Source organism: Pelobates fuscus, chromosome 2 (assembly GCF_036172605.1).
Source record: "Pelobates fuscus isolate aPelFus1 chromosome 2, aPelFus1.pri, whole genome shotgun sequence".
In the NCBI taxonomy this organism is placed as follows: Eukaryota; Metazoa; Chordata; class Amphibia; order Anura; family Pelobatidae; genus Pelobates; species Pelobates fuscus.
This window is the reverse complement of record NC_086318.1, coordinates 218,861,010-218,873,297: the sequence shown is the minus strand read 5'-3', so window position 1 is coordinate 218,873,297 and position 12,288 is coordinate 218,861,010. Positions and strand designations below refer to the sequence as shown.

Sequence of the window (12,288 nt, the reverse complement as noted above, 5' to 3'; positions counted from 1 at the left end):
CTATATATATATATATATATATATATATATATATTTATTTATTTTATTATTATTATTTCTCTCTCTTTGTTGGTACCTTATTAAAATAAATGACTTTTCAATTATTCAATGAAAATAAGGTTGATGATTAAATATGTCCCCTAACAGTCACATTTAATAAATGTCTTTGTGATTATAGGAGGAATGTTCAAGTATGTCTCAGGAGCCAATTTCCTAGGTGAAATAGTAGAGTGGTTTGGTTATGCAATAGCAACATGGACCCTGCCAGCATTTGCATTTGCCTTCTTTACTCTTTGCTCCATTGGACCAAGGGCATATCATCATCACAAGTAAGTAGTTTTCTCAATTCAGCCATTATTCAAAAACGTAATTTAGTGTCTTTCTTTTAATTTGGTCTTAACTATCTTAAAGGGGCACTGTAGGCACCCAGACCAACTCCCATCAAACTTAACCCTGCAAGTGTAATTATTGCAGTTTTTATAGACTGCAATAATTACCTTGCAGGGTAAGTCCTCCTCTAGTGGCTGTCTACCAGACAGCCACTAGAGGGACTTCCGGCTTCTTAGACAACTTTTGGTCGTCTAAATGACGCTGGACGTCCTCACACTATGCATGAGGACCTGCAGCGTTGCCATAATCCCCATAGGAAAGCATTAAATAATGCTTTCTTATGGGGAGGTGTAATGTGCGCGCGCCCATTGCCACGCATGCGCATTAGGTCTCCCACCGGTGGCGGACGTCGGCGGATTGGGGGGGCGTGGTTGGGGCTGGATTCAGGTAAGTGGCTGAAGGATCCACAAGTGACAGGAAAACAGCAGCAGCAGAAATGATTTTAGTATTTATTACACTAAAATATATAAAGAAAAGAGGAAAACAGTTAACTATGTTTTATCCCGAATCCCTATGCGCATTTAAATGTTAGAGGTTTTTAGTAGTGCTGCAATGGCCCTCAAGGCAAACTTTGAGTTTACACATTTATGGCGATTGCAGACGCACTAAAAAAAAACATTGTCATTTCATTATGCATAGGGATTAGGGATAGTACACAGATAACTCTTTTCATATTTCATACACTTTATTTGCATGAGGTATGCTTGGTTTTAAAATATTTATTTTTTATAATAAATTAAAAAAAAATATTGGATAGATATTTTTAATTTGAAGTGGGGGTTAAAGGCTATACAGGGAGTGCAGAATTATTAGGCAAATGAGTATTTTGACCACATCATCCTCTTTATGCATGTTGTCTTACTCCAAGCTGTATAGTCTCGAAAGCCTACTACCAATTAAGCATATTAGGTGATGTGCATCTCTGTAATGAGAAGGGGTGTGGTCTAATGACATCAACACCCTATATCAGGTGTGCATAATTATTAGGCAACTTCCTTTCCTTTGGCAAAATGGGTCAAAAGAAGGACTTGACAGGCTCTGAAAAGTCAAAAATAGTGAGATATCTTGCAGAGGGATGCAGCACTCTTAAAATTGCAAAGCTTCTGAAGCGTGATCATCGGACAATCAAGTGTTTCATTCAAAATAGTCAACAGGGTCGCAAGAAGCGTGTGGAAAAACCAAGGCGCAAAATAACTGCCCATGAACTGAGAAAAGTCAAGCGTGCAGCTGCCAAGATGCCACTTGCCACCAGTTTGGCCATATTTCAGAGCTGCAACATCACTGGAGTGCCCAAAAGCACAAGGTGTGCAATACTCAGAGACATGGCCAAGGTAAGAAAGGCTGAAAGATGACCACCACTGAACAAGACACACAAGCTGAAACGTCAAGACTGGGCCAAGAAATATCTCAAGACTGATTTTTCTAAGGTTTTATGGACTGATGAAATGAGAGTGAGTCTTGATGGGCCAGATGGATGGGCCCGTGGCTGGATTGGTAAAGGGCAGAGAGCTCCAGTCCGACTCAGACGCCATTAAGGTGGAGGTGGAGTACTGGTTTGGGCTGGTATCATCGGGTTGAGGATGGAGTCAAGCTCAACTCCCAGTCCAACTGCCAGTTTCTGGAAGACACCTTCTTCAAGCAGTGGTACAGGAAGAAGTCTGCATCCTTCAAGAAAAACATGATTTTCATGCAGGACAATGCTCCATCACACGCGTCCAAGTACTCCACAGCGTGGCTGGCAAGAAAGGGTATAAAAGAAGAAAATCTAATGACATGGCCTCCTTGTTCACCTGATCTGAACCCCATTGAGAACCTGTGGTCCATCATCAAATGTGAGATTTACAAGGAGGGAAAATAGTACACCTCTCTGAACAGTGTCTGGGAGGCTGTGGTTGCTTCTGCACGCAATGTTGATGGTGAACAGATCAAAACACTGACAGAATCCATGGATGCCAGGCTTTTGAGTGTCCTTGCAAAGAAAGGTGGCTATATTGGTCACTGATTTGTTTTTGTTATGTTTTTGAATGTCAGAAATGTATATTTGTGAATGTTGAGATGTTATATTGGTTTCACTGGTAAAAATAAATAATTGAAATGGGTATATATTTGTTTTTTGTCAAGTTGCCTAATAATTATGCACAGTAATAGTCACCTGCACACACAGATATCCCCCTAAAATAGCTATAACTAAAAACAAACTAAAAACTTCTTCCAAAAATATTCAGCTTTGATATTAATGAGTTTTTTGGGTTCATTGAGAACATGGTTGTTGTTCAATAATAAAATGAATCCTCAAAAATACAACTTGCCTAATAATTCTGCACTCCCTGTAGAGTTGGATTGTACAATATTGGTGGAAGTATTGTATAATGTCTAAATTATTATTAGACTGTTGAAATTCCTTTATTAATGATGGAGGGATCGTATTTTTAGGTATTAGAGGTATTATGGCATTAAGCAAAGACTGCTAAATTTTACACTGAGAGTACATTTTTTTATTCATAGTATGTTTCATTAATCGCTACGTTATTTCTGTTTTTTATTGTCTTTGTATGTACACTGTGCAGTAATAAACAAACTTGAATCTGAATTTGAAAATAGCGTTGAGCTCTAGTAAGCTGACTCCTTAAAAGAACACTGCCCCCCCCCCAATAAAAAACACTGTTTAGTAGATATACCCAAAATGAAAATGTTCATGCATTTTTTTTATTAAGGGTATAGTTAAAAAGAGCTTGCAAAAGCTTCAGATCTCCAGATCTCCAGATCTCTAGTCTGCAGCTTTTGCAAGCCCTCGCCTTTGTCCCTAGCCCAGACTTTTTGTGGCTCTTTATAAAATTAAGAATCCTTGAAAACTAATATTGGTCTGCCAAAAATAATTGTATCATAGTACTTTTTTTAGAATAGAGGCCATCTGGTCCAGGAGATTTGTTAATTATAAGTATCAATTTTGTTCTTGAAATTGTCAACCAAGGAGATGTGGAAGGTTAAAGTTTTGAGGTTTGTTCTGTTTTTATTTTTAATTTCCTTTACGCAAGTCTTACCATTTTTTTAATTTATGTAGAAACATTGAGCACACATTGAGATTTCTTACATATTAAAGTATGTTTTAGATTGCAAGTTTAAATGTAATTTTGTATGTTTAATATACATGAAATAACAACAATTATTCGCACCAGCACGTTCCTGAAAACCTTGAGTGGGATATTCTCCGTCTCTCTAGTCATCTTATCTATACATGGTTTTAGCTGGTGCTTTCTATTTATACCAAATTAGCTCAAATTAGATCAAGCTTTTTGGCTCTTAAATATAGTTAGGTCTGGATATATTTGGACACTGACACAAGTTTTGTTATTTTGGTTGTTTACGAAAATAAATTCAAATTACATTTAAATAATGAATATGGGCTAAAAGTGCAGTCTATCAGCTTTATTTTGGAGGTATTCACATCCAAATTAGAGGAAGGGTTTAAGAATTACAGCTCTTTAATATGTAACCCCCTCTTTTTCAAGAGACCAAAAGTAATTGGACAATTGACTCAAAGCCGGTTTCATGGACAGGTGTGGGCTCTTTGTTATTTCTTCATCAGTTAAGCTGGTAAAAGGTCTGGAGTTTATTCCAGATGTGGCATTCACATTTGGAAGCTATTGCTGAGAACCCACAACATGCAGTCAAATGAGCTCTCAATGCACATGAACTAGGCTTTCCTTAGGCTGTAAAAAAAAAAAAATCATTAGGAGTAGCCAAATCAACAGTTTGGTACATTCTGCGAAAAAAAAAGAACGCACTGGTGAACTCCTTAACACAAAAGGGCCTGGACTTCCACGTAAAACAACAGGGGTGGATGATCATAGGAACCTTTCCATGGTATAGAAAAACCCCTTTTCGCCGTTGTGGCTTTCTCAACTGGAACAAGAATCCAATTCTTGCTCCAGTTGAGAAAGCCACAACGCCGAAACGCATTATTGGATGTTTTTACTTTGTATTGCAATAAAGGAATCCTTTTTGGTCAAATACATCTAGGTTTGTGCCGATACCACAGAGCAGTCAGACTGCTCTATGCTGTGTGAGTATATTATATATATATATATTTTTAAACTTGGTTTTATCTTATTGAGAGGATTATTTTTGCCTTCCAACCTTTGTCATTTGAGCTCCAAGTAACCCAAAGATTGAGGATATCAACACTTTATCCCAAAATGGGGATTGTACCACTATAAGCGCTAGACGCTAGAGCTGGCCATAGCTCTGCCAAATGTGAGTGTATTATTATTATTCCACTATCATCACTTTATATGAGACATATTGCTCGATTTGGTCCTCTCTCCTCTTCTTCTCTCCATTTTATATGACCAAATATCGGAGAGATTGTTTACAAGTACCATTCCCGAGCCTTAGCAATCCACATCTGCCACTGAATATACCATAAAGAAACCATTTGGTGTGAAACAAAAGTTCCTTTCTAACAGTGACTATATCCCACTAGTTTTCTTTTGTGCATTTCTGTTTTCTGTTTAAAGTGTGAGAGGGATCCCCTTTATTGTGGTTGCTGCCTACCCACTGGCATATTAGCGCCGATCCTTCTTTTGTATATTTTTGCACTAGTGTTTATTGATGATGTGACAGAAGCAGCCGGATGAATTCTGAAGTTCATAGAGATATATTGGCTGCTTTTAAGGCAAACAAATGGAATATTCTGCAATGGTTGACTCAAACACCTGATCTTGTAACAGTCACCTGGGTACTTATGGAACAGTTTACCAGGAGTTGGAGCCCAGTTGCAGGAGATGGCACAGGAAGCAGGCAAAATCCAAAACACAGAACAGATTAAGGGAAAATACAAAGGCAGGGTCAGGCGAGAAGCAGAAGTCAGGGCTGGCAGCGGAGTAACATAGTCGGTAAAGCAGGCAGAGTTCAGAGTCCAGGAAATCAGTCTGTAGTGTAGCAAAGATCCGTCAGGAAACACCAAACAGGCAAAATGACCAGATACTAGGTGTTAGGCAGGGCTGGCTTTTACAGCCTGCTAATTAGGTGCAGCTGACCCTAATTGGAAAAGGGCTGCAGGTGGATCAGCACTGCCTAATCCAGGCAAGGGGTCAGAAAGCAGAAGAATGCAAACAAAAACTGAAGTCATGGTAGAGAACCTGACTTGGATGCTGGAGCTGTGAGTTCAAACCCAGCCAGGTCTCTTAATCTCTTAAAGGGGCGGCCACCCCTTGCTGTCTGCAGGGCTTGGGCTGTGCCGTGACAGATCTCAACCCGATCAAGCATGCATCTCACTTACTGAAGACAAAACTGAAGGCAGAAAAACCCATGAACAAACAACAACCGAAGACAGCTGCAGTAAAGGCCTGGCAAAGCAGCCAAAGTAAACCCAGTGTTTGGTGATGTCCACGTGTTTCAGACTTAAAGGGACACTCTCCCACTACTCTTAACCCTGCAACTGTAATTATTGCAGTTTTTTATAATTACATTGCAGGGTTAACTCCACCTCTAGTGGCTGTCTAGTAGACAGCCACTAGAGGACACTTCCTGCTTCATAGCAAAGATTTGTGAGGACCTCCAGCGTCGCTCAATTCCCCATAGGAAAGCATTGAAAATCATTTTCAATGTTTTCTTATGGGGAGACCTAATGCGCATGCGCGGCATTGCCACGCATGCGCATAAGGTTTTCTCAGCCGGCGGGCGGGATTAGTCTCGCCCACCGGCTGACGTAATTACTGGGAGGAGTGACGCCGACCTGAAACCACCACCGAGGGACATCGGCGGGGTCTCAGGTAAGTGACCTGAAGGGGTTTTCACCCCTTCAGCTACCTGGGATGGGAGGGGGGAGGGAGAGGGTACCTGAGTTTCCCTTTAAAGCAGTCATTACCTGCATAGGATTCTTAACAAGGTTTTACAAATTACCATTTTATTTGTGATTGTATTAATTTGTCCAATTACATTTTGGCCCCTGAAATAAGGGGACTGTGTATGAAAATGGTTGCAATTCCTAAACGTTTCCTACATTATTTTTGTTCAATCCCTTAAATTAATGCACTTCATTTGCATCTTGGTTGTTTAATTTCAAATCCATTTCAATTACATTGTGGTGGCGTACAAAATAATGTATATATATTTTCAGTCCTATCTGTGCGAGTCTATCCCTCAAAGGGCCTTTGAGGGCACATTAACCAAACTACAATATTAAGCAACACTAAAGTAAACTGGGCTTGTGTTAATTTGTCCTTTTACACATGAGCCCGTGAAATAAGAGGACTGTGTATGAAAATGGTTGCCATTCCAAAAGTTTTATACACTATTTTTGTTCAATTCTTTGAATTAAAGCTATAAATCTGCACTTCAATTGCTTCTCGGTTGTTTCATTTCAAATCCCTTGTGGTGGCGTACAGAGCCAAAATTGCATCAGTGTCCAAAGATTTCTGGACCTAACTGTAACTGTGCGATATGTGAATTGTGGAAAAAGTTTTTTTTTCAGAAAAAAAAAACTGCTTTCTGTCAAGATTGTAATATGTGACCACTAGTGGGCACTATGGAGCTATTGTATTTTTGTATTGGTCCAAACAGCAATGTATATCTTTTTCTTCTCTTACCAGGTATTATCTCCAGGTTTTCAAGGACTATCCCAAAGAAAGAAAAGCTCTAATTCCTTTGATTTTTTAACATTGCTAATGGAGGTTAAGATTTTGCTATTTTAGGCAACGGACTAGGACACAACTGTGGATTTTACTTAAGTGGGTTTTTTTTGTACATTGGATTTGAAAGAACATTTTTAAACTGGATCAACTGGAAACGTTGTGTCTTCTGACTTTCCATTATCATCTTGTAATCACTTGTGTTTTTACTGATTTTATCTATAAATTATATATTTTAATTTAACATGGAAAAATAAAATCAATAGTTTAATGTTTAGCCAAAGAAAATTAAAATAGGAGGCATAAGATAGCTAACTGATAAAATAGTCATCCCCTCCTGCTTTTTAAATTACCTACTATCTGCAAATAGAATAAAAGCAAGTTTGTCAAAAATGTTTGTCAGTGTCTAACACACATGGGACATATTGCTCAAAGAAATAATGACATTTGTTACTGGGTTCACTAACAGTTTAAATTTAAAGGTACAACTCCTCCTGCACAAAACCTTACACAAGTGTTCTAATATGTTATGCCTATGAAATTAAACAGAATATATTTTGATGTTCTCCTCGTCATAAACCTATCTGCACCCTTACCTTGTGTTATATGGCTGCAGGTGATATTCATTCAAACTATAAAAAAATAAAAAGCAAAATCTTACATAATCCAAAATAATAGTACTTATGTCTGTAACAATATATTTAGATATACAGTTTTTATATTCAGCAGAGGCTTTTCAATGAAATAAAAATAAACACATTATTAATAAAATATAATGTTTAGTCTTTTTGAAAAAAAATCCTACTTTCTGGGAACATTTTATTTTTAATACATTAATAGATTGTTAGTAAGTTTAGTTATCACACACAATTATCTAAAATAATTTTGTGTACACATTTTTATCTTTTTTGTAATGAGTAAACTTGAGAAACATGTAACTTTAAGAATGTAGTATGTATGTCAGAAAACATTTTGAAATAAATGCAAATTAGGAAATCATTGTTGTATCAGAGTAACTTTATATGTTGTTTAAACTATCAATGTATCATAAGTAGTGATGTCCGAATAGTTCCCGGCGAATAAAGCGTGTTCGCGTTCGCCACGGACGGTGAACATAGGCAATGTTCGGTCCGCCCCCTATTTTTTTTTGTGGCCAAATTTACTAATACTAAGTTAAAAATTACTTAGTATTAGTAAATTGTGCCCCTACTCGCAATACCGTGAGTAGGGGCATGTCTATTAAACAGTGAGCAGCCTGGGGCTGCTCACTGTTAAAAAAAAAAAACAAAGGGTCCCTCCTCCCTTAGCAGTTGGGGGCCCTAAATACCAATAGGGGGGGGACCTATTGTCCCCGGCCCCCACCCCTGAGCGGTGGGTGGGGGCCCTAAAAATAACAATAAGGGGGGACCTACTGTCCCCCCCAGCCCCCACCCCTGAGCGGTGGGTGGGGGCCCTAAATACAAAGGGGGGGGACCCTAGTCACTCCTTCCCCCCCCCCCCCCAAAATAAAAAAAATTATCTCCCTACCTACCCCCCTCACCCTAAAAATAATGAGGGGGGGTCCTTTAACTAAAAACCTGTAAAAAAAAAAAAAATTACCATTCAATGTTTTCTTTCTTCTAAAATCTTCTTTCTTCAGCCCCAAAAAAGGCCAAATAAAAAGCCATAATAACCGACGCATTTAAAAAAAAAAATCCATGTTCACCCATGGAGGGCTCCGAGCAGACTGAGCTCTGCAGGGCGGGGGAAGGCTTATAAAGCCTTGCCACGCCCTGCAATTAGGCTAAGAACACTCTGATTGGCTGGTTTAAGTCAATCAGAGGGCTCTTTGTCATTTTACACCCGCTCAGGGGTGGGGGCCGGGGGGGGGACAGTAGGTCCCCCCCTTATTGTTATTTTTAGGGCCCCCACCCCCTTCAACCACTATTGTGGCCAGAAAGAGTCCCTGTGGGTTTTAAAATTCGCCTGCCTATTGAGGTCTATGGCGGTTCGCACGGTTCGCGGAAGTGCGCATTCGCGGTTCGCAAACCGAAAATGTTATGTTCGCGACATCACTAATCATAAGCATTACTGATATGTTATTAGAGTGGGTTCCAGTGTTTTCTATCCCAATCTCCAGTCAAGCATATTCAGCTCTTTTGTTAATTGAAGGCAATGAACTACCTCCTCAAAATTTGTATGTCAGAAAAACTATAATGTGCAAACAATTGGGTACAATCAAAAATACATATGATATAACTTATAACATGAAAACTACATGTATATATATATATAAATATTGTCCATCGTCTTTGTTTAAAACTTTTTTGCTCATATACATTAGATGTGCAGTCACTCCTTCCAAATTTCTCCAACACTTCTAGGATGATAAAAAGACTACCTGAAGGGGAAGAGACTTAAGATGGTGTAATATTATTGGGTGAGGAACCTCCACCAAGCACACCCTATGTGGAGGTCTTACCTTGTAAAAGTGCACTATCGCTGCACTTATATCAAATCTCAGATCATGTACTATATTGGGACTTAATAGCTGTAGCCAGTGGCGTCTCTAGGATTCATTTTTAGGGGGGGCACATGGTGGGCCAGGGACAAAAGTAGGGGGGCACATTTAACCCCGCCCTCACGGCAGTTTGACCCCGCCCATGTCGCATGTTAAGCCCCGCACCCAACACAATGTGTTGTTTTTTTTTTTATAATCCCTGGTGGAGAATTCATTATTTTCCACCAAGGATTATTATAAAACAAACACATTTCCCTTCATACAGTCCATACACACACGCACACAGACTGCTGAGTCCTTACACACAGAGAGACACTGACTGCTGAGTCCACACACACACACAGACTGCTGAGTCCGTACACACACACACACAGACTGCTGAGTCCATACACACACACACACACAAACTGCAGAGTCCATACACACATACAGACTTCTGAATTCATACACACACACTGCTGAGTCCATACACACACACATACAGACTGCTGAGTCTATACACACACACACACATACAGACTGCTGAGTCCATACACACACACACACACAGACTGCTGAGTCCATACACACACACACACACACACAGACTGCTGAGTCCATACACACACACACACAGACTGCTGAGTCCATACACACACACACAGAGACTGCTGAGTTCATACACACACACACACAGACTGCTGAGTCCATACACACACACACACACACACAGACTGCTGAGTCCATACACACACACACACACACACACACAGACTGCTGAGTCCATACACACACAGACTGCTGAGTCCATACACACACACACACAGACTGCTGAGTCCATACACACACACAGACTGCTGAGTCCATACACACACACACACACACACACACAGACTGCTGAGTCATACACACACACACACACAGACTGCTGAGTCATACACACACACACACACACAGACTGCTGAGTCCATACACACACACACACACAGACTGCTGAGTCATACACACACACAGACTGCTGAGTTCATACACACACACACACAGACTGCTGAGTTCATACACACACACACACACACACACACAGACTGCTGAGTTCATACACACACACACAGACTGCTGAGTCCATACACACACACAGACTGCTGAGTCCATACACACACACAGACTGCTGAGTCCATACACACACACAGACTGCTGAGTCCATACACACACACACACACAGACTGCTGAGTCCATACACACACACAGAGACTGCTGAGTCATACACACACACACAGACTGCTGAGTCCATACACACACACACACACAGACTGCTGAGTCATACACACACACACACACACAGACTGCTGAGTCATACACACACACAGACGGCTGAGTCCATACACACACACACAGACTGCTGAGTCCATACACACACACACAGACTGCTGAGTCCATACACACACACACACACACAGACTGCTGAGTCATACACACACACAGACGGCTGAGTCCATACACACACACACACACACACACACACACAGACTGCTGAGTCCATACACACACAGACTGCTGAGTCCATACACACACAGACTGCTGAGTCCATACACACACACACACAGACTGCTGAGTCCATACACACACACAGACTGCTGAGTCCATACACACACACACACACACAGACTGCTGAGTCATACACACACACACACAGACTGCTGAGTCATACACACACACACACACAGACTGCTGAGTCCATACACACACACACACACAGACTGCTGAGTCATACACACACACACACAGACTGCTGAGTTCATACACACACACACACAGACTGCTGAGTTCATACACACACACACACACACACACAGACTGCTGAGTTCATACACACACACACACACAGACTGCTGAGTCCATACACACACACAGACTGCTGAGTCCATACACACACACAGACTGCTGAGTCCATACACACACACAGACTGCTGAGTCCATACACACACACAGACTGCTGAGTCCATACACACACACACACACACACACAGACTGCTGAGTCCATACACACACACACACAGACTGCTGAGTCATACACACACACACAGACTGCTGAGTCCATACACACACACACACACACACACACACAGACTGCTGAGTCATACACACACACACACAGACTGCTGAGTCATACACACACACAGACGGCTGAGTCCATACACACACACACAGACTGCTGAGTCCATACACACACACACAGACTGCTGAGTCCATACACACACACACACAGACTGCTGAGTCATACACACACACACAGACTGCTGAGTCATACACACACACAGACGGCTGAGTCCATACACACACACACACACAGACTGCTGAGTCCATACACACACACACACACACACACACAGACTGCTGAGTCCATACACACACAGACTGCTGAGTCCATACACACACACACACACACACAGACTGCTGAGTCCATACACACACACAGACTGCTGAGTCATACACACACACATACTGCTGAGTCATACACACACACACACACAGACTGCTGAGTCATACACACACACACACAGACTGTTGAGTCATACACACACACACAGACTGCTGAGTCATACACACACACAGATTGCTGAGTCATACACACACACAGACGGCTGAGTCATACACACACACAGACGGCTGAGTCCATACACACACACACACAGACTGCTGAGTCCATACACACACACACACAGACTGCTGAGTCCATACACACACACACACACACACACAGACTACTGAGTCCATACACACACACAG

The 12,288-nt window shown here is 41.1% G+C and overlaps 1 protein-coding gene across 1 annotated transcript in view; it reads left to right on the top strand.

The window, feature by feature from the left end:
• The window catches only part of SRD5A2 (steroid 5 alpha-reductase 2), a 146,854-nt gene extending 139,675 nt beyond the window's left edge, over positions 1-7,179 (top strand). Inside the window, exons 4-5 of the mRNA XM_063443189.1 lie at positions 179-329; positions 6,984-7,179. Coding sequence (XP_063299259.1) covers positions 179-329; positions 6,984-7,050 — 218 coding nt within the window. The 3' untranslated portion in view covers positions 7,051-7,179. The remainder of the gene's footprint in view (positions 1-178; positions 330-6,983) is intronic.
• Positions 7,180-12,288: the final 5,109 nt, after the last annotated feature.